Source organism: Panthera uncia, assembly GCF_023721935.1.
Source record: "Panthera uncia isolate 11264 chromosome C1 unlocalized genomic scaffold, Puncia_PCG_1.0 HiC_scaffold_3, whole genome shotgun sequence".
Taxonomy (NCBI): Eukaryota; Metazoa; Chordata; class Mammalia; order Carnivora; family Felidae; genus Panthera; species Panthera uncia.
Genome location: NW_026057584.1, coordinates 38,660,004 through 38,684,706, shown reverse-complemented (window position 1 = coordinate 38,684,706; position 24,703 = coordinate 38,660,004). Strand labels below are relative to the sequence as shown.

At 37.4% G+C, this 24,703-nt stretch overlaps 1 protein-coding gene across 4 annotated transcripts in view; it reads right to left on the bottom strand.

The window, feature by feature from the left end:
* HECW2 (HECT, C2 and WW domain containing E3 ubiquitin protein ligase 2) overlaps window positions 1–24,703 on the bottom strand; it is a 370,790-nt gene that overhangs the window by 81,918 nt on the left and 264,169 nt on the right. For all 4 annotated transcript variants that reach the window (XM_049615928.1, XM_049615927.1, XM_049615926.1 and 1 more), the window contains one exon: window positions 18,882–19,067. In XM_049615928.1, coding sequence (XP_049471885.1) covers window positions 18,882–19,067 — 186 coding nt within the window. The remainder of the gene's footprint in view (window positions 1–18,881; window positions 19,068–24,703) is intronic.

Here is a 24,703-nt window from a genome sequence, read left to right as displayed (position 1 = left end):
ATCTTTTCTGTTCCCTGAGATAAGGATGCTCCAGCAGCCACACTGAGCCATAAAGATGAAAGAAAGATGGCAGAGCAGAAAATGGAAGGGGCCAGGGCTCTCACAACTTGAGGAATCACCTTAAAAGCCCCAGACTGCCTGCCTCTGAGCTCCTTTATTGAGTGAATAAAATCCTGTATATTAAACTTGGTATGGGTCTCTGTCACAGTGCAGCCGAACCAAATCCTAATTGATCCACTGAAGTCTCCTCTGCAATGCAAAGGAAACATGGTCTTTGTAAAATTAAAAACACAGAAGAACATATAAGCCAGCAACCACCATTATAAATAAAGATTTTCATTATTTGATAAATAATGATATCTCATTGTTGTTCAGCTTCAATATTGTTGGATAATAGTTCCTGACTTAAGTAAAATGTATAGTTGGGAACCTGTAAAGCTGGGACTTCAGCTTACCTTTCTGTCTGACGCTAAAGCCCGATGAGCAGTACCTCTTTCCCCTCTGTCTCCTTTTCATATATCTTTTTGTTTCCATTCTGCTTTCTGGTCCCTATCTTTTCCTTTTCATGTTCCTCCCACTCCCCTCGCACCTCACATCGTACGTGATGTTAGAAAGCATTCAAGTATTTACCGAATTAGACTGACAATAACAGCCATTCACAGTGCTGGGCCTCAACACTGTTTCAACACTGAAAAGGCTACTAACGCCAGACAGCAAACGGTACACAATTTCCATAATTTGCATCACTAACCAGTTGGAGGTATGGCTGTGGGTGGGGAATAGGTGCTATTTGTATCCCACAAAAAGGTCAGTTTCAGAGTCAAATCAAATGTGCATATTGTTTACACATGCTTTTTTAACTCTGCCAAGTACTTGGGGAGAGAGACCTTGATTAAGACCTCTATCAAAATCACATTGGTAGAGCACTAACGGAATGCAGCACAAAGACACAATTACTTGGCATGCATTTTGACTCTGCCCACCCACTGTGTGACCACGGACAGGTTTCCTTGGTGCTTTGCTATTTCCACAGAAAGGTAACCACTCAAAAAAAAAAAAAAAAAAAGAAAGGTAACCACTCAGTCGGGTAACAGTTGAGCTGTGAAAAAATGTATTCTACTTTAAAATAGAGAGAGAAAAGCACAGCAAACTTCCTGGGCCAATTTTAGGTTTGCCATTTCTATTTGTGACACACAAATCAATTATGTCAGAAAAGTGGATCACTTTCCCACAGGATATCCTAAGTAGTTCAAGCCAGTAATGAAGTTGACCTAGTACTTTTTTTTTTTTTTTTAATTTGGGTCACTTTTTATGTCACTGTTCTTGAATCACCTGCCTTTATTTATGAAAGCATTTAACATGTATTATAAATTCTATGTGGATAAACGGCATGCTGAGAATGTAGACTAGACTACGTGAAAAAAACAACTGTATCAAAAAATGAGTCTTTTTCAGATTAGCCATAGAAAAGCAAATTTTGAACAACATGGATTCCCTACTGTTAAGTTTTATTAAGGAAATTGACTCAAGCTTCACAGTGCTGGACCAACTAAGACTAACAACACAGTCAAAAACTGAAAGGAATGCAAATACACAAACTCAAATCTCATTTGAAAAACTTCTTCCCTTTCACTGCTTCAGGGCATGGTCGAGTCAGGAAATACGGGCTGGTTGGAGCCAAGTGGTATTTTAGCGAGGCCAAACAAAATACACTTCTCTCTTTACACAATTCTTTCTTTTTATTTTTTTAAGCTTCTATTATTTTAAGAAAGGAAAAAGTCATCAGTATTTGTGAAGAAATACCAACCTCAGGCTCAACAAATCTAAGTTACAGAAGTTTGAAATTGTTTCCAGTTAACATTCTGCCAAACCAGGAATCCATATTAAAAGACCATGTAAACAAAATAAAACAAAAAGCACTTGTAACTCTGCTCCACAAAGAAGGTCAAATCTTCTATCTTCTTCTAAAGAGCGATGGAGAAATCAGCAGTTCAAGATGGTGGCACAGGGAGATCCTGAACTCACTTCCTCCCACAGACACAACAAATCTACAGCTACATAAGAAAACAATTCCCTCCGGAAAAAAAACAAGAGAACTGAACAACTACTCCACAACAAAGGATAAAAGGGCCACAGTGAGATGGGTAGAAGCAGAGATCTCGCCAAAAATCCCACCCCCAAGTGTAGCAACCATTGGGAGGCGTCTCACAAATATGGAAATCCTCCCTGAGGAGTGAGGGGTTTTTGCCTCATGTCAGGCACCCAACTCCTTGGGACCTGCACTGGAGAGACAAACTCCCAAGATATCTGACTTGTTGAGCCAACAAGACTTACATCCAGAAAAATCATCGGGCTGTAGGGAGCAGACATTGTGCTCTGAAAAGGGTTGTGTGCAGACTCACTTGCCCTGGGATCCAGCACAAAAACAGCAGTTTGTTAAGAGCCTAGATCATATGTGAAGAAATTCATGTATTAATCTCAAAGCATCTGCCACAGGGCAAAAGCCTGTTGGGACTCCTTCCAGGAGTGGAAGTACTGGTGGGTGCCATGTTTGCACTCTCACTTTAATTTGCTGGGGCCAACTCCCACCCCCACCCCAGAGGCAGAGGTGGGTGCCCTATTCCCTGACACTGCTACTGCTACTGGCCAGAGGCAGTAGGTGAGCACCCTAAGCTCTCTTATTGCTTTTGCAGCCCTGTCCCATGCCCAGCTTCCCTCCCAGCTCCCCAAAGCCAGTAGGTGTAGACAGCCCACACAGGGGATACCCACTGAATACTTGGCTCCAGTAACCAGGGGGGATTGCATTTCTGAACCCCACGGAGCTGAAATGAATGGACAGGCACCATGAGAGACGACTGAGAACTAGGGCAAGGTTAAATGACAAGGTTCATTGCCCACACAGGGACACCCTTCAAGACCAGGAGAGATAGTTGTTTTGCCTAACACAGAAACAAACACAGAGTCACACAAAATGAAGAAACAGAGGAATATGTTCCAAATGAAAGGACAAGATAAAATTCCAGAAAAAAAAAAAAAAAAAAAACAGCTAATGAAGTGGAGATAATTTACCTGATAAAGAGTTCAAAGTAGTGGTCAAAAGTTGCTCACTAAATTTAGGAAAATGGATGAACATTGAGAAAATCTCAATAAAAGACAGAAAATACCAAACAGTAGTCACAGAGCTGAAGAATACAATGGCTGAACAATAACTGAATACGATACCTGAAAATACACTAGAGGGGTTCCACAGCAGACTAGATGAAGCAGAATAATCAGTGATTTGGAAGACAGGGTAGTGGGACTCACTCAAACAGAGCAGCAAAAAGAAAACAAAATTTTAAAAAGTGAAGATAGCTTAAGGGACCTGTAAGACAACATCAAGCAAAAATAACATGTGCATTTTAGGGGATCCCAAAAGGAGACAAGAGAGAGAAAGGGGCTGAAAACTATTTGAGTTAATAATGGCTGAAAATGCCCCTAATGCAGAGAATCTGAAAAGTAGCAAGAGAAAAACAACTTGTTATACAAAAGGGAACCCCCATAAGATAATCAGTAGATTTTTCAGGAGAAACTTTGCCAATCAGAAGGAACACTATGATATACTTACAATGCTAAAAGGAAAACTTCTAAGCAAGAATACTCTATCTGGCAAGGGTATCATTCAGAATTGAAGGAGAGATAAAGAATTTACCAGACAAGCAAAAGCTAAAAGAGTTTATTACCAATAAACTGGCTCTGCAAGCTGAAAAGTAAGGGCACTAATTAGTAATAAGAAACCATACAACAGAAAAAATTCACTGAAATATATAGCAAAGGAAGAGAATTAATCACTTATAAAGGCAGTATAAAAGTTGAAAAACAAAAGTAGTAAAATAACCATAACCACAATAATTAGTTAAAACATACATAAGATAAAAGATGTAAAATGTGACATCAAAAATGTAAAATGTGGGGCGCCTGGGTGGCTCAGTCGGTTAAGCGTCCGACTTCAGCCCGGGTCACGATCTCGCAGTCCGTGGGTTCGAGCCCCGCGTCGGGCTCTGGGCTGATGGCTCAGAGCCTGGAGCCTGCTTCCAATTCTGTGTCTCCCTCTCTCTCTGCCCCTCCCCCGTTCAAGCTCTGTCTCTTTCTGTCTCAAAAATAAATAAACGTTAAAAAAAAATGTAAAATGTTTGGAGGGGGGTGTAAAAATGCGATTGAGAATGCATTCAAACTTAACTTGCTATCAACATAAAACACATTGTTATATGTATAGGCTACTATATACGAGCTTTATTGTAACCACAAAGTGAAAACCTGTAGTAGATACACAAAGATCATGAGAAAGGAATCTAAGTATCACACTACAGAAAGCATTCAACCACAAAGGGAGGAAGGCAAGCAAAGAAGAAAAGAACAGAGAGGAACTACAAAACAGTCAGAAAACAATAAACAAAATGGCAATAAGTACACATCTATCAGTAATTACTTTAAATGTAATGAACTAAATTCTCCAATCAAAAGACAGAGTGGCTTAATGGTTAAAAACAAAAAACAAAACACAAGACCTATATATGTTGTCTGCAAGAGACTCACCTTAGATGTAAGGGAACACACAGACCGAAAGTGAAGGGATGGAAAAAGATGTTTCATGCAAACAGAGCCAAAAGAAAGCTGAGGTAGCTATACTCACATTGGATAAAACAGACTTTAAAACAAAGATTGTAACAAAAAACAAAAATGGACATTACATAATAATAGAGGGGTCAATTCAAGAAGCCATAACATTGATAAATATTTATGTACTCAACACAGAAGTACCTAAAGCAAATATTAACAGATTTAAAGGGAGAAACTGAAAGCAACATAATACTAGTAGGAGACTTTAATACCCCAGTTACATCAATGGATAGATCATCCAGACAGAAAATCAATAAGGAAACACTAACCTCAACTGACACAACAGATCAGATGAACTTAATAGACATACATACAGTACTCCATCCTAAAGTAGCAGAATACACATTCTTCTCAAATGCACAGGGAATATTCTCCAGGATAGATCATGTGCCAGACCACAAAACAACTCTCAATAAACTTAAGAAGTCTGAAATTATATCAACCATCTTTTCCAACCACAATAGTATGGAGCTAGATATCAATTACAAGAAAACTGGGAAAATCACAAATATGTGGAGATCAAACAACATGCTACTGAGCAATCAATGGGTCAATGAAGAAAGAAAAAGAGAAATTAAAAACTGACTTTAGGCAAATGAAAATGGAAATAAACATACCAAAATCTATGGATGCAGCAAAACCAGTTCTAAGAGGGAAGTTTATAGCAGTACAGGTCTACTCCAAGATGCAAGAAAAAATTTAAGTAAACAATATAACTGTATACCCAAAAGAACCAGAAAAAGAACAAACTCCAAAGTTAGTAGAAGGAAGGAAATAATAAAGATAAGAGAGGACATAAATGAAATAGAGACTAAAAAGACAATAGAAGAGACCTTAGTTTCACTGAGCTGTTTTTTTGAAAAGATAAACAAAATTGACAAACCTTTAACTAGACAACAGACGAGGAGAAAAAGAGGGCTCAAATAAATTAAATCAGAAATAAAAGAGGAGAAATCACAACTGATACCAGAGAAATACAAAAGAATTATAAAAAATTACATGCCAGGGTGCCTGGGTGGCTCCATCAGTTGAGCATCTGATTCTTGGTTTCAGCTCAGGTCATGATCCCAGGGTCCTGGGATTCAGCTCCATATCAGGCTCCATGCTGAGCATGGTTTGCTTGGGATTTTCTCTCTCTCTCCCTCTGCTCCCTCCCCCATTCACTCTCTCTCTTGCTCTTTCTCCCTCTCTCTAAAATAAAAAATTCTAAAAAAATTTTTTAAAAAGGTAATTACATGCCAAAAAATTGGACAACATAGAAGAAATGGGTAAATTCCTAGAAACATGCAATCTTCCAAGACTGAATGATAAAGAAATAGAAAATACGACTGGATCAATTATTGTTAAGGACATTGAATCAGTAATCAAAAAACTTCCAAGAAACAAAAATCCAAGATCAGATGGCTTCACTGGTAAATTCTACCAAACATTTGAATAAGATTTAATAATACTACCCTTTTCAAACTCATCCAAAAAATTGAAAAAGAGGGAACACTTCCCAAACTCATTTTTTGAGGATAACATTACCTAATAACCAAACCAGAAAGGGACAGAACACAAGGAAAGTTACAGACCAATATCCCCAATGAATACAGATGTAAAATTCTTCAACAAAATATTAGCAAACCAAATTCAACAATACATCAAAAGAATCATATACCATGATCAAGGGGAATTTATTCCAGCAATGCAAGAATGGTTCAAAATCTGAAATCAATCAGTGTGATAAATCACATTAACAAAATGAAGGATAAAACTGTATGATCATTTCAATAGATGCAGAAAATGCATTTGACAAAATTCAACACCTATTTATGATAAAAACTCTCAATGAAGTGAGTATGGATGGAATGTACTTCAGCATAAAAAGGCCATATATGACAAGCCCACACCTAACATTAGACTCAAGACAGAAAAGCTGAAAACTTTTCCCTTAAGATCAGGAAGAAGACAAGGATGCCCATTCTCACCACTTTTATTCAACATAGTATTGGAAATCCTAGCCAGAGTAGTTAGGCAGGGGGTGGGGTGAGGGAGGGGCGGGGGGGGGGGGACAGGGGGGTAAGCATCCAAATTGGAAAGAAAGAAGTAAAACTATCATTATTTGCATATTTCATAATTATATATATAGAAACTCCTAAAGACTTCATTAAAAAACTGTTAGAACTAATAAATAGATTGAGTAAAGTTGCAGGGTACAAAATCAATATACAGAAATATTTTGCATTTTTATACACTAAGAAGAAATTATCAAAAAGAGAAAATAAGAAAATAATCTTATTTACAATTGCATGAAAAAGAAAAAAATACCTAGGAATAAATTTAGCCAAGGATATGAAATATTTGTACATTGAAAATTATAAGACATTGGTGAAAGAAGTTGAAGAAGGCACAAATAAATGGAAAGATATGCCATGCTCATGGATCAGAAAAATTAATACTGCAAAAATGCCCATATTACCCAAAGCAATCTACAGATTCAATGCGATCCCTATCAGAATTCCAATGTCATTTTTTCACAGAAATAGAACAAACAACTCTAAAATCTGGAACCACAAAAGATCCCAAGTAAACAAAGCAATCTTAAGAAAGAACAAAGCTGAAATGAGTCACACTCCCTAATTTCAAACTCTATTATCTATTCCAAAGCTATAGTAATCCAAACAGTATAGTATTGGCATAGAAAGAGACACATGGATCAACAGACTAGAATAGAGAGCCCAGAAATAAACCAAAGTATACATGATCAATTTGTGACAAAGGAGGCAAGAATACACAATGGGGAAAGAATAATTTCTTCAATAAATGTCATTAGGAAAACTGGACAACCACCTGCAAAAGAATGAAACTGAACTACTATCTTACACCATTCACAAAAATTAACTGAAAATGGGTTAAAGACTTGAATGTAATATCAGAAACCATAAAATTCCTAGAAAACCACATAGATGATAAGTTTCCTGACATCATTCTTGGTGATATCTTTTTGGAATTCATTTCAGAGGTAATGGCAGCAAAGGCACGTGTGCGTGCATGTGCACACACACACACACACACACATGACACTACATCAAACTAAAAAGCTTCTGCACATCAAAGAAAATTATCCATGAAATAAAAAGGCAACCTACTGAATGGGAGAACATATTTGCAAATCATATATCCAATAAGGGGTAATATCCAAAATATATAAAGAACTCAAGGCTCAATAACAAAAACAAAAACAATCTGATTTAAAAATGGGCAGAGGATCTAAATAGACATTTTTTTCCCCAAAGAAGACATACAGATGACCAACATGCACATGAAAAGTAATTCAACATCAGTAATCATCAGGGAAATAGAAATCAAACCAATAATGCAAAATCATTTCACTAGACAAAATGGCTAGTATCAAGAGACAAGAAATAACAAGTGTTGGCCAGGTTGTGGAGAAAACTAGAAGCCTTGTGCACTGTTGGTGGAAATGTAAACTGGCATGACCATTGTGGAAAACAACATGAAGATTCCTCAAAAATTAAAAATAGAAGTACCAGATGAACCAGCAATTCCACTTCTGAGTATCTATCCAAAGAAAACAAAAACACTAATTCAAAAAAGATATACATATCCCCATGTTTACTGTTACCATTATTTACAGCTGCCAAATATGGAAACAATCTGCATGTCCATTGATAGATGGATGGATGGGGAAGATGTGGTATATATACAAGGGAAACAATAAAAGAACAACAATTTATAAGTCAGAAGCATTGCATATTGAATCTGTTCTTACTTCTGGCTTCTCAACTCTACAAAGTCTTAGAAATGCTCAAAAAACACTTAATTGTAATCTACCTTAATTTTTATGAAGATCATACTCATATTCTCTCCCTTCCAAAATATAAATCTCTTCTCAGCTCTTGGCTCCCTCCCTAGTATTTATCCAATTATTAGTAATAAACATGCTATTATTTTCTTTGCATTATATCCCAACAGTGCTCTTAGCAGTAGGAGAAATGAAAAAGCTGATTGATACAGTTTATCATAAGTAAAAAAACAGTCATGCTAATGTTTTCCATCACTTGGTCTTTTGAAAGAAGGAGTGATCCCAAATATTTCATGACATCTGTATTAGTCACAAAATAAGTTAAAGAAGGTCTTTTTTTTTAAACTGCTATGATCAGAGACCTAAAATCATGAGGAGACAAAACAGGAATCTATGGTGCTTGGGCTAGAGTTCTGGAAACAGCTGGTCAGTTAGCAGATGTGGATAAATACAATATCCTCAACACTTTAGGTATAAAATATTAGCCAAAGGGTACTTTACATGTTAGGAGTGGTGGTATTTAGCTGTAGGAAATATATTAGGAGAGCCAGTGATATGGTGGGATGGCTTGTACCAGCTCATGAGAGCTGACTGTGAGATTTTAGGGGAATATGCTGGCAGCCTGAAATTGGTTATTTACCCCACAGAAAATGGCAAATTCTACACATCAGCCTTCCTCCGCAATTCCCCTGGAGAGCTGGGTTTTAAACATTTAGCAGCACATCACTATAGAAGACTGAGGATGGAATTGTCCAAATCAGCCCATTTTAGGTGGAGCAGAAAGTCACTGCCATAAAATTTTAAAAATAGCATATTGTATTTTATAAAAAATATCCAGTGCAAGTCATGAAGATAACTGTTTAAAAATAAAAGACAAAGGCCATCTCCATACTTGGATAATTCCTTCAAGACTCCATGAGTCTAGCATTTTACTCAGAAATACACTCATGAAACTAATTTCTGCTCTATTCTCTCATTCAAAACGGTACACTGTCCCAGAAATATTCTTTCCCATTACCTCCTATGTGTGTTTATGTGACTTATTATTATTTAATCTAACACCTTTTTACCCCCTTAAAAATCAGCAAGAGATCATTAAAAAACCACAATGCGATTTACAAATTTAGAATTTCATTCCATCTCCACCTGGATTGCTGTATAACTTCAGGTTATTAAACCAGGTAACCACCACAAAGAGGTATTACTTCAAAGCAATTAGAGATGTGCCACAAAAAGAAGAAATGTAGTCATCGAACTAACAAAAAGCATATTTCTCAAAGTGTAGAACTTATCCTGCTAAGGTATTTTAGGAATTCACTTGAGACTTCCAAATATTAAGTTGCATTTTACTCATTGAGATGAGCTTGACCCCATAAATTGTGGCTATCAGCTTCCTGCGGGATACAACCAAAACCTATGCCATCACGGGGGCAACTTCTGCAGCCACAGAGGCTATTATACTCTGGTAAAATGAGAAGTAGGCTCAAACTGTGGTAACTTTCACTGTACAAATATTTGTTCTCTTCTAAAAACTATCCTCATAACCATAACTTCTACCTGCCACGGTCATCTAAGTTGGTTATTTGAACCATTCTGCTACTCAAACCCCCAATCTGACATCCAAAGTCACAAAGCTCTAGAGTTACCAAGCTTGGGTATAGAAATGGATGTCAATTTTAGCTGGGAGATATAGCATATGATTTTTGTAGGAAAAAAAAAAACACAAGAAAATATGGGAAAAGACATTTCACCTTAAATAAAAAGATGGTTAGCATTTTAGATTTTTATTTAAAAAAATGAAGTTTATGATATGTTATTCTTAAAGTTTCAAGTTTCTTAGTATTTCAATTTAAGCCCATGTAGAATAATCTCGGTAAAACATTTTGTGTTATACTGTTTGTGAGTACAAAGCCAAAAGGGAGGGGGGAAAAAGTTATTCCATATTTAACATCTGGAAGGGGAATCAAAAAATAACTTTCTTTTCTAAAAATTGAACCAAATGATAATCCCATTGTGTGAACTTAAGAAATAATAAGCGGGATACCTGGGGTGGCTTAGTCAATTGAGCATTTGACTCTTGATTTCAGCTCAAGCCATGATCTCGAGGTTTGTGAGATTGAGCCCCCCATCGGAGTCTGTGCTAACAGTGCAGAACCTGCTTGGGATTCTCCACCACCCCCTTGTCCCCCCCCACTCACATGTTCTCTTTCTCAAGATAAATAAACGAACATTAGAAAAAAGAAATAATAAGCTTTATGGTATTTTTCTAATTATCAATGCCATTTTGCCTTTTTCTCTTTGTTATCCTTAACCCTCTGCAATAGATATTCCACTGATAATACTTCCCTGACATGGGTCTGTGATGGTTCACTCTATATGTCAATTTTACTGGGCCACCAGTACCCAGACCTTTGGCCAAACACTTCAGGATGTGTCTGTGAGTGTGTTTCTTGATGAGATTAACATCTGAATCAGCTGACAGAGTTAAGCATATTGCCTTCCCTAATGTGGGCACACCTAATTCAATCAACTGAAGAACTCAAATAGGACAAAAGGCTGAGAAGAGGTAAATCCATCTGCCTAACTGAATTGGGATATTGGTGTTTTCTGGCTTTAAGACTCAGACTGAAACATAGGCTTTTTTTTTGGTCTCAAGCCTGTCAGGTTTTGGATTAGAACTTACACCATTAGCTCTCGTGTGTGTGTGTGTGTGTGTGTGTGTGTGTGTGTGTGTGTGAAAGAGAGAGACACAGAGACAGACACAAAGAGACACAGAGAGAAATCAACCAGAATGACCACAATAGCCATGGTAGAGAAAGAGATGGTTCTGGGTTAAGATAGGAGAAAACATCTGAAGACAGACTACCCTGGAGTGGTCATGAACAACAAGGACAACAAAAAACAATAGCAAAAGGAACCCTACTTTGAAAAAACCATTCTCTTGGACCATCATGGGTACAGAAAATCAGCAGTACGTTAAGAGGAAGAATGGGACACTATACTAATCCTACATCATTTTCTTTATAAAACCATTGTATATTTCCTATTAGAAAAAGGATTTGGCCATTAATAACATATCTTTATCATTTTCATGAAATTCTAAACTGATGAAACTCTCATTTATTTCCAGTCCCAGGAGCTGGAAAGGATAGGTTACTAATCCTCACTTTAGAGAAAACTGAGGTTCACAGAGGTCAGATAGTGATGGATCCAGAAATTCTGACCCCACTGCAGCACAATTTTCTCAAATCCATCAAATTAACAATGGGAAGAAAGAGAGAGAGAGAGAGAGAGAGAGAGAGAGAAGGAAAGAAAGAAAGAAAGTTAGTTAGTTCCTAGGTTAAATACATTTGGTTTTTCTTATTAAAGCGCATATTTGTCTTCCAAATATATTATCCCCATGAGCACATACTAATGATCAAACCCAGCCAAGAATCAGAAGCATTTAAACAAGTCACATTTTAATACTATTGATGCATATTTCTTGCAAAAATATAAAACATTTATATTGCTTCTGTATCCAGATCCCAAATTACCCTTAGTTTTTACACTGAGAGTGTATAAAAATTTAAGAATTATTACAATAAAAAGCAAGCAGAATTTTTTTTATATATTGGCTTGCTTTCTTTGTTTATGTTTCATTTTAAAATGAGGCAAGTCAAAATGTGTTCTATATGTTAGGTGAAAATCCTAGGCCTTAGATCCAACAAATAAACACAGATGTTGATCAGAGTTTCATAAGGATGATCTTGCATAAAATAAAACTTGGCTCAGTTCCAGTCCCACCATTACAGAATCAAAATAATTAGGAAAATCAAGTAATGGAAGAAAATACTGATTAAAACACAACACACCGTAGAATTTTGAACAAGAAACCTGGAATTAAAAGCAGAAACAAAAGCATTACATATTTCATGGCAAATCTAGTTTTTGAACCATATCATCTCAACTTCAAATCTAAAGAATCAAGGATTTATAGGTCCCACTGCACCTCCAACTGAAGGAAACCACCTATCCACTTTATAGTTCTATAGATTTGCCTATTCTGCTCATTTCATATAAATGGAATCATATAATATGTGATCTTTTGTGACAGTTTCTTTCACTTAGCAAACATTTTCAAAGCTTATCCATGTTGTATCAGTCATTCATTACTTTGTATTGTCAAATAATATTCCATTGTATGAATCTACCACATGTATTTACCCATTTATCAGTTGATGGGCATTTGGGTTGTTTCCACACTTTGGCTGTTACAAATAATGCTACTACGAAATATCTGTGTACAAGTTTTATAGAAGAAAGTGTATTTTCATTTCTCTTGGGTATATACATGGTTGTGGAATTTCTGGATCATCTGGCAACTCTTTGCACAACATTTTTTTAGTAACTGTCAAATTGTTTCCAAAATGGCTGTATTGTTGTACAGTCCCACCAGCAGCATATGAGTATCCAGATTCCACATTCTTGCCAACATTTATTATTTTTGAGATTTTTTTTTTGATGGCCTATCAAGTGGGTCTGTAGTGGTGTCTCACTGTAGTTCTGTCACTTTCCTAATAACTAATAATATCAATGGGAAAGAATAGTCTTTTCAATAAATGATGCTAGGACCTAGATGTTCACAGGCAAAAAATTAAATTGAACCCTTGACCTCACACCATATAAAAAATTAACTCAGAGTGGATCCTAGATCTAAATGTAAGAGCTAAAACTATAAAACTCTTAGAAAAAACACAGGAGTAAATTTTTATGATCTTGGGTTAGGTAATGTTTTCTTAGATACAACACCAAAAGCATGAGCAACAACAACAAAAAATACAAATAAACTGGACTACATCAAAATCTAAAATGTTGTGTTGTAAATAATACCATCAAGACAGTCAAAAGACAACTCAAAGAACAAAAGAAAGTATTTGCAAAGCATATATCTGATAAGGGACTAGTATTCAGAATATACTGTTGAAAGAACTATTACAATTCAATAATACAAAGATATATAATCCAATTACAAATGGGCAAAGAATTTGAACATAAATTTTTCCAAAGAAGATATACAAATGACCAATAAGCACATGAAAAATGTGTATGTAGAGATGAAGAAACTCAGATCCAGTTAATACAAATGACATACTTCAAGTTAGTCAGGTGGTTAGTGGCCAGTAAGGTCTAATCTTTTATAGAAAAACTGCTAACGGCCTTGAATACAGAACGACCTGGGTTTGTATCTAAGAGTTTACTTACACACCTAATCTCTTTGAGCCTTAGTTCCTTCATGTATAGCAAAACCTATTCCATAGGGTTATCGTGAAAGTTTAATGAGCTAATATAATATCCCTAACATAGAGCCTTGCATCTAATAAGCTATTATTATTATTATATTTCATTATCCTAAGTACCCCTAGCATAAGAAATCAATGGTATTTAAGTATGAAGCCACGTATACGTCTCTGGTGGTGTATCCTCTGCTAGAATACCTGTGATCTCATCAGGGCATCCATCTATGTCTCAGCCTTGAAGCGTACTGGCAACCCCAGCATTTGGCCTGGAACCCTCAATAAAGGATCTCTCATTTCCAAAGACAATCCATTCCAGTAGAGAACAGTGGTTAAGTCACATTGCTAGTGTTTGACTCCTGGATTCCTCACTTGCTTGCTAAAATTATACACATTATTTACCATCCCTAAATTTCACACAATGTGGATAATAATAATAATAATAATCACAGCCACCTCATAAATTGCCATGAAGTGCAAATAAGATCATCCATAGGAGAGTACCTAGTACAGTGCCTGGCATGTGGCGTGAGTTTAATAACTGCAGGTATCATTGTCATCATCAGTATCACTGTCATCATTATCACCATCATCATTATCTCACCTGGCAAGCCTGATTTTGTTCTTATTCTTTAATTAATAGTTAATTAAACAGTATTTTATTTCTATTCTTTTTTTGTGAGTCAAGGACATGATTCACCCTTGAACTTCCAAAAAGAGGATACCAGATCTAGAATCCTGTGAAATTTCACCCAATTTAAATCCTTGGCTTCAAGTAATTAGAAAAAAGTCTCTCCCCAACTTGAAGACTGTTAACGTGCAGTATGAGCATAATCACCACCTTGTTTAAACAATATTGTGAAAGATCCAAGGCAACATGGGCATTAAGAGAGGTCGAATGGAGCAAATCTAGGAGCTATTTCTGGTGAAAGCACAGAAAGAGGAGGAAGTGGGGAGGGAGTCTTCATCTGTCCAAAGCAGAAATTACTATAAACTGGGGAACTACAGGTGACAAGTTTCATACATCAAACTTGTTTTGAGAACCTTCCATGTAAAAGGCACTGAGGTGGAAGAGAGGGTAATTAAAAAATAAATACAAGAACCCCCCAGAAAGGGATCATCTGCTTGGGGAGATAAAACATGTTAACGGCTATAGCATGAGACAGATGCAGATAGATGTCATGAAAACAATACAAGGGAAATTATGTGAGGATACAAGAAAGGACTGATCACTTACGCCCAGATTGCAAAGAGCAGCTCACACTATATGCTGTCCTTCAATGATGCATCTGAAAGTCCCCACCTCCTCGATGGTGGTAGGAAATCCTGTGGTACCTTCTACTACCTTTATTATGATTGTGAGAAGACATCCATTCTCCCTGCTCACTGGTGAAAGGCAGAATAAGAGCACAGACTCAGGAGCTGAACTGTCTGTGTTCAAATTGCATATTAATTGTGGGACCTTGGTCAGTTCACTTAACCATGCTCTGCCTTAGTTTCCACTTCTTTAAAATGTGGATAAAAACAGCAGCTATCTACAAGGCTGCTGTGAGCATGAAAGGAACTAATATAAGTGCTTACACCAGTGTGTAGCACACAGTCAAAGCTACGTACTGCCTAATGCTACACTGCTGGCTTTCATCACTGCCATCACAGGGGCATGCACATATGAGGCATTCAGAAGGATGTGAATATGTGCTGAATGACTATAAACGAAAACACAAAAAGAAAATGTGGCAACTGAGAAAAGAAGATGGAGCCAGGTTTTGTAAGTCTGAAGAGCTAACTTTGAAAACACTCTGCTAGAGAAGCATTTCCTTTCATGTAGATGAGGACTTGGATATCCTGTTCCATGTCAATTCTAAAAACCAGTAGTCACTGTGGGAAAATAACTTTGTAGTATTTAATAGTGTTTTATATTAAGTGGGGGAAAAGTTTACTCCCTTTAAATGTTCTGGGAGCAAAGCAATTCATTAAAAAGGGGGACTAGAGTGTATTATGCTAAGCAAAACACGTCAGTCAGAGAAAGAAAAATACCATATGATTTCACTCACACGTGGAATTTAAGAAACAGAACAAATGAACATAGGGGAAGGGAAGGAAAAATAAAACAAGATAAAAACAGAGAGGGAGGCAAACCATGAGAGACTCTTAATGATAGAGAATAAACTGAGGGCTGCTGGAGGGGAGGTAGGTAGGGGGATGGGCTAAATGGGTGGTGGACATTAAGGAGGGGGGCACTTGTAGGGATGAGCACTGGGTGTTATATGTAAGTGATGAATCACTAAATTCCATTCATGAAACCAATACTACACTATATGCAGTGTAGCATTTAATAAAATCTTGGGAGAAAAAAAAGGGGGGTGAGCTAAAATTTCAGGGCTAGAAAAAGTCCTATTAACTGCCTTGGAGGATAAGAGCTATGATATCTAAAATGCAGCCAAATGCAGTGCAGCCCTCTACAGACCTAGCACAAACATCTTCCAAATGTTCGTTCAAATTATTTCAGACAACTGGAAGCCAGTCATTTGTAAAGGAAGGTGGGAGGAATCACAGGGAGATATACCTGCTTCGGTTAAGGTGTCCAACTTAACTAAAAATTAAAGTCCTACTGCACAAAGCATAGATCAGGCTAATGTGATAAGCTTTCAGGCCTGTTTGATAATCCATTTTGTCCACAAGGCAATATAGAAGGGGTCTTTCTATATTTTTCATGCCAAGCAGCGTTCAAATGCAAACCCACCAGTAGACTGCAAGATCAACTATCTACCAGCCCACACTCAAGGTTCTTTACAATTCCTACAACTTTAGGTTGAAATTCCCAAATAAGTCCAAAACCTTCAGGGAATAAAATACATAGTTGCATTACCCACATAGCTGAGATAATGTTTACCTGTGTTTAACTATGGAAACTTTTATAAAGACTATGAGACAGAACTTGTTCTTAAGAATACATCGTAACTCTTCTTAAATGGTGTCCTAAATGTAATTTAAAACTTTTCTCAAGGTCCAGGGATTATTAATAAGCAGCTGTCTCCTGAAGTGTGTCTGGCAAGTTATGACTGGCAGGAAAGGAGGGCCCCACTATGTATACAAAAGTTCCTGATCTCCTTTAGTGAAGGATACAAAAATGACTTAGTAAGTTAAGTCTCTAGACAGAGCAGAAATATATGGCAGCATTATCTCAACTTGGGCTTTCCCTGGACCCATGGCTCTCTAATGAGTGTAACTCCTCATGACACAGGGGACATCTTGTCTGAGCTGAGAACAGATCTGAATTCCTGATATGGTACTTCTCTTTTATACCCAGGTATAATACCATCAGTATTTTCCTAAGTCTTTACTTGGACAACCTATGCTCTTCCATTCAGTAGAATGTTTACCAACATTGGGCTCTCAGGCTGCTGAACCAAACTTAGCACCAGCAATGTGCCATCTTCTCTGGGAGGAGAGAGTACAGGAAATGCCAGGTGGCCCTGCTTCCAGCTTCCTAGTGTCCTGGAAAGGCTTCCCTGCCAGGGACATAATCACAAATCCATTCTCTTTCATCTATTCTAAATTTCATGCTTGAGACTTCTAATCTTCTCTTGGCTGGGAATGATAGGTTTATTTTTAAAATTTCTAGAAATCAAGTCAATAGTTTCAATGAGAGTCTGAGGGCTCCTCCCATGCATTAAAACACATGCCTTTTGTAACATCTATTTGGACTGGTTATAGGTTCTCAGATAAGCTAGCTGGAAGCTGAGTTCAAGTGAATAAGATGCTACTGTGTTATTATTGCTAGGGTACCTTGAGGGAGGATGGCATTTATCGAGTACCTTAAACATTTCATTTGCTTTGAATGCTCTTTTCCTTATATGGTTTACTCCTCGCTTCATCTGGATCTCTGTTCACATATAGCCTTACCTGTGAGGCATTCCCTGGCCACCCTGTATAAAATAATTCCCCACTCCTGTCTTTCTCTAGACTCCATCCCCCTGTTTTTTTTTTTTTTTAATCACAGCATTAATCGATACTTGGCATGCTATTTGTTTATTTCTGTCTCTTTCCATGAGAATGGCAATCCTATGAAATAGCTGGCTTACCTGTTTTGCATTGGTGCTCTATAAACATTTGCTGAATGAATGAGAGAAGCATGGTTAAATACTTTAAATATCATGTCATTTTAATCCTCTCCATCCTTCAAGTCATGTATTTCAAATCTTTTTACATACAGAGAAACTGAGGCTAGTTAATACATGGAGAGAGCATATGCAGTTAAGAGCACGAACCCTTGCACCAGACTGCCTGGGTTAGAGCACAGTTTGGTCACTTGCCCTCTCTGACACTGGGCAAGTCACCAAACCATTCTGGACCTGAGGCTTCTAATCTGTAAGTGGCAATAATAGTAACCATTGCCTTATGAAATTGTTGTGAGGAGCTTAAATATATCTTAAACAGCTCATGGCTCATAGCAGGTACTAAACCAGAGTTAAATAAATACAATCTTAGCTGAGAAATACCTTATAAAAATTACTAACGTTCTCATTCTGCTTCTTACTCATAACAACTTCCTGATCATAGCCCAGGTTTCTGGTTCATCTATCTATAAAGAGAGTGCAGATGTGGTTACTCTGGCCTGTGTGACACAATTATGCATTTCTCATCATAAATGAATTACTCCGTGAGTGCTGTTTCATATAACAAAATCAGGGTTCTGAACCAACATCACTGAGGTCACAAGACACACCTTGTATAGTTATTTACTGACCTCCTAGCCACCTTCCACAAACAACACCCCAACTTTTAAATAAACTATCCATCACACAAGCTGTACAACTAAGAAAGAAGTGTCACTGCCTAAGAAATCTTTTCTCTGATCAGCAGAAAATGGTGACTACAGGTAGAAGAATATCCAGGCAAAAGGGAGTATTTTGCCAAACAAATGTCCCCACACCTGTCTGCTGCACACACTGTTCCAGAACAGCATATCGCTGCTTGTAGTAACAACCTGTAGTCCAGGTTTCACTGGAACCTGGACGGGGAAGGTTTCACCTCTCAAAAGCTCTCAGCCCTCCCTCAATGGCAGAGCCACTGCCAAAGCCACAAGCAGCCCGCGGTCACTCGGCAGCTTCCACGCGGCAACTCCCCCATGTTACCTTGCCCTGATGATCGTGTTTCATTTCCCAGCCCCTTGGCAGCTCCAGCTGTTTGTTGGCGAACATATTGAGGAATCCCACAAGATCTCGGTTATGCTGGTAGCGTTCAAAGTGGTGGGTGTCCCGCCGGACTTTGGTGATCATGTGCTTCAAACACGTATTGTTTGTAAACATGCGGTAGGCACTCTGGAGGAAAGAATGGAGAGCCCACGTTAACCGGCCTGGGACCCACAAAAGGAACACACATGGTCCTCGAGGGCACATTTAGTCTTCCAGTGGGCATATCAGCTTCAACGTAACTCTGGACCCGCACATGGAAGCAGCAGGCTGAGAACAATATTTTGATGAAAATAAAATAGGAAGACTACAGAAAGTAAGGTATCTTCACTGATGAGGTCTCATTTCATTTCCTAAAGAACAAGAATGCTGTGGAGTCTCATTCTACAGGGGATGTTAGGTCCTAAAGTTGGTCTTAGAAAAAAAGCACACAAAGTCACATCATGTCAGACACAAATATACCACCTCACAGGGACCCCCAACATAGCCAGTTTTTTGCTCTAGCACTGGAAGAGATCACTGGTCTTTGGGTGAGCGCCAGATGAAGCAGTTGGCATGCACTTAGCAGCCAAGTTGTATGGAAAAATGCTTGGCCACATATTTGAATATTAGGAGTCCATGTAAAGGCCTGAGTTGAGTTGCAATCACTGAGACTCAAATCCAACTGAGACCAGAAAAGATCAAAGTTTTTCATCTTACACCTTCTTTGAGGCAAAATCTCAGAGAATAGAATGGCAGGCTGAACTGCCTGGGCTGTATACGTATTTTTTTTTCGTTCTCTATTTTTTCTGGGTGTGTGTGTGTGTGTGTGTGTACACATATATACATATATGGCTGAATTTATACAGTTGAAACGCATGTTTAATAAACTCCACCACACAAAAAAAGTGATTGTCTTGTGAAAAATGCTGTATTCTTCATCTCTATGATACTTAAACAAGATTCCAAAAATTGACCATAAACCATGGCTATCAACATGGCTATCGACAAAGATTCATCACATAATATCATGTGCCAAGAAGTAGAAAAGGAGTAACTGTATGGAGCTATTTCCTTGAATTATCAGACAGAAGATGATATTCATGAAATTACAAGGTGGTGAATGACCTACTCTGAAATTCTATTCTTCTCAGATAGATTCAAAGGATTCTTCTTACCTTCAGCTTCCCAGGCCACTAGATTGAGTCTGGAGGCCTTCAGGCTTTACTTCATAGGTTCTGTTATTTATTTCATACACTAAGGTAGATCAAAACAAACCCCAAAGAAACCAGAATCTCTGGAAATAATTTCATTTTAATAAACATTTACTACCTTTTCTATGCCCAGTACTGTGATAGTTATTGAAGATAAAAGATGAATGACAATGAGGTCAGTTAATATTGTTCTTGTCTGTCCAGGATCCCTCAAGATGTGTCATGTTCTGGTCAAAGCATTTTTGATGATGTGCATCCTTCTAGAGCTTTCTTATGTTTGGTACTTATCATAGAAGCTAGTGATGTTTGAAATGGAGGTTGCTCCCCAGCCCGGGCCCCTCAATCCTTGAATGACTACAGGGATCACAGAACCTTGATGACCCAATTGGGAATGACAAACAAACCTTTGTCCCCTTAAGCCACTGAGATTTGTTGGTTGCTATTATTGACATATAGCTTAAACTACATAAAATAACTTTTATATAGTTTTTCTGATTGACTCACCATCATGATATACTTTTTACTAAAATATTTTTTTTCCTATCAAAACAAATGGAAGAAAGGAAGGAAGAGAGGGAGGGAAGAGAGGGAGGGAAGGAAGGAGGGAGGGAGGGAGGGAGGGAGGGAGGAAGGGAGGGAGGAAGAAAGGGAAGAAGGAAGGAAGGAAAGAAGGAAGGAAGGAAAGAAGGGAGGAAAGAAGGAAAGATGGAAGGCAGCGACAGAGGGAGACGGACCACACTGAACCATCCTCAAATATTAGTGCACTAACTCCTTGGTACACCTGAGTATAAAATACTTTGAGGTTGTATTTCAACCTGATAATCTAAATGAGAGGAGGCTTTGATGGCTGTGAGAAATTGTGAGGCTCAGAGCACAGAACACTGCCAACGCAGGCAAGTCTACACAGAGGCTATGGGCAATTAGAGAGCATGAGAGAATAAGAAAGTGATACCATGAAAGCGGAGAAGGAGACTAATAAAAGAAGTTGGAGGTTGTCAGAGACAAACATTAGCTAACTAATAGTTTAGCCCGTGGCTGACCCTGTCTCAGTGTTTTATGCACAATCAGCAAGGCATCTGTTTTCTGCATTTGGCTTCTTGCTGCAGATGTATTTTCACGGAAGCCATTGCAAGCTTAGAGGCCTGAGACCATACTAGCTTGAGTGGTGGTCGGCAATGAGCTTTCAAGTCATACATCCTAATCAGTCTCTTTGGGGACAAATTATCATGGGATAATTCTGCCAGATAAATCGTTACATTACCTGTTGTTCTAAATAGGTATATCTCTTGGTCCCCCTCATTTCTTCCTCCCCTCTCTAATGTAAGTAAATAGGCCACATCCCGACTCTATCTAGAGCACCAGACCTGCTCCTCATTCTGCTGAAGAAAAGGAGAACTTCATTAGGGCAAGAAGTAGCGATTAGGTGAAAGAACCTCCTTCCCAAGCTGGAAGTAATTCCAGGGGCCACACAGCTCTTTCAGTTCAGGAGTCTTATGGCTGATCATATAATTAATTATGTGTTTTCATTTTCCTCCTCTCCTCTCAGTAAGACATACAATATAGGGCCAAGTTCAAGTGATCTGCTAAAAAAGCATCTATGAAAGTAAAATAAGTGCAAGAAAGATTTATTGGAAACTAGCAAACAATCTTTGGAACCATAGCTTTTTCAAGTCTGAATAACATGCGCAAGACTGTAAGTGTCTATATAAAACCCTTAAGGCAAATAGGAACATCCCTCCATACTGCTGCATTTTTATAAAGAAACTATACACACACACACACACACACATATACATGTGTAAATTTATTTATATATGTATTTATGTATATATACATGTGACATATATTTATACACATGTTATGTGTGTTTATATGTTTATATACATGTTTATTATATTTTTAATACATATTTCATTTTTAACATATACACTATTTTTTAATATATAGTTATACATATATAAGTAAATATATTTCAGAAAGAATAATTATACTCCATTTTATACAGAATTACACTGAAGATTCTAGCCACAGCCCTGTCACTCATGGACAGAGACAAAGAAAATCATTTAATCTCTGCCTCAGAGATTACATCTTTGCTCAACTGTAAAATGATTAATAATAACTACCTTGCTTTCTTCACAGGCATGTGAGGTTCAAATCCAATGAAACAAAGGATGTAAAACTGCTTTGAAGAGGTAAAAAATCACTATAAAAATACAGAGTAGAAGTAACTAAAGGAATATATAAGGGATTGTACCTATCATACGTATATTATAACAGATGAATGATAGCAGTAAAATTGTTTTCTACTTTTGAGGTCTTTGAAGATCCTGGGCCAGCATCCCATTTTCTATTAACTAAAGAAGGTTTTCATAACCTTTCATTAATTATGTCATAAGCCCGGTGTTAAACCCCAAGGATACACACATGGGGATGAGCACAGCCCCATGATTCAAAAGGATGGTAAGGAACATTATAGGGAAAGGTGGGAGGAAGAGGTTCCCTTGAGGCAGAAAGGAGAGTTTGGAAATCGAAGGCCACAGTAGCAGTGAAAATACTGAAACACAGATAAAACCAGCAGAGCTAAGTATAAGAGGGGTCCCAAGACTTGAGAAACACTAAACAGGTGGGATTAGATTAAAAGAGTTTAGTCTTCCTGGAAGTGGACAACAAGAAAGCTGTGGGTTAAGAGAAAAGAGGCATTTCATTCTCCCTCTGTGGTTCGGTGTTTCTGGCTGAGTGAGGATCTTTCCGGTGTTTGGGCTGTTGTTTTGTTTTGGTCTTATAGAAAAAGATGGTAATGTGTAGAATGCAAAGAACGATCTCGTCTGGGAAGCTGCTGCATGTGGAGTCACGAGTAGCAAGGCGAGTTGGCAACTGCTAATAGTAGATGAAGCCCCTTTACATGATCTCTAAAGGATGCACTGTTTTCCTTTCATGTGATTTAAAAGGTCCTCTTCAATTATTGCTTCTCTATTCCAAAATTCCTTTCTTAACCTTATTCTTGGTTGCTTCTTGTTTCCCATGCAAGAAATGAACATCCAATGGCTGCGTGAATGATGAACTGAACTTATTTAGTGGAATTTTGTTAAAATAACATTCCTCAGAGCTTAATGTGTTTTGTTTAGTTAAGTGTGTTAAGGTATTAGAAGTGAAAAATATTGAGAGGAGTTGACGGGAATGTTATTGCCATTTGGTGACAGAATAAGAACATTATATATAAATATTCATTTCTTATCAACCAACCACAATGCAAATAATAGTCAATTCTTTTTTTCTTTTTCTGGCAGGTTTCTTTCTTTCTTTAGTGTTATGGTGAACATATGTCTGGGATTACCTGGCCCAGTCTTGATTTCATCTAATTTGGTTCTTTTCAATAACACAGGCAAGTATATTAACTCTAAATAAAATCTATCTTTCCTATTTTGTAAATCCTTCATCAAGAATAGGTACTCTGAATCCACACTTGAAAAATATCATCACTGCATCTATAGCAAATGTCTCTCATATTCACAAGGGAACAGATGTGAGCATTCATATACCTTATTCACTAAACAAACTTTACTATGAATAAAATCAAGTAACATTGTTTCCATAAGATGTATGCTGGGATATGGAAATAGTTCTCATACATAGTCTGTCTCCACTTTAATCATAAGGGATCTTACATTGTTTTCATCTAGCTAAAGAGTAAAACGGAGGGAAAATTTAACTTATTTGGCAAAACTAACTGTAAACTATCAACTCATGTATTTTGCAATAGCAGGAATTCCTGACTTGTAAGAATATATTTATGTATTTTTGAATATTTTTTTTCTCCATTAACTACCAAGAAGTTTAATTTTTTTAATGTTTATTATTAATTCTTGAGAGAGTTAGAGAGACAGAGCATGAGTGGGGAGGGGCAGAGAGAAAGGGAGACACAGAATCTGAAGCAGGCTCCAGGCTCCGAGCTGTCAGTACAGAGCCCAATGTGAGGCTCAAACTCGTGAACAATGAGACATGACCTGAGCCGGAGTCGGATGCTCAACCGACTGAGTCACCCAGGCGCCCCTAACTACCAAGAAGTTTAAATGGTAGAGTTAATGTATTTCTACAGCTTACTAAAAGGAGAATAATAATTTTTGGCGTGTATGTTGGAAACATTATTCAGTTACATATAAGGAAACGTATTTACATCTGACATTAATTAGACAAACACAGGCATGCCAACTATAAAAGACATGACACTAATAACTAAATCTTGAGTTATCAGAGTTAGTTTATGAATACAATATTGGAAGAAATCTGATCACACCAGCAGAGGGCAGCAGTATATATCTTAAAGCAACCGCAATGCAAAATTTGAAAAAAAAAACAAAAAACAAAAAAACTTTGTTTCTCAAGTTTTCCTTTAGAGTTATGACAATCATATGTCTACTTAATTTCATTATTTTCAATAAAAATTAAGTAAGTTACTGCTACATGAAATCTATTTTCATGAGTATTTTTCAACATAAATTGATTATCTTCAAATCATAAAAAGAATACTCCTTTTGTATGTTGAGCATTTTCAACAATATAAACAAGGAA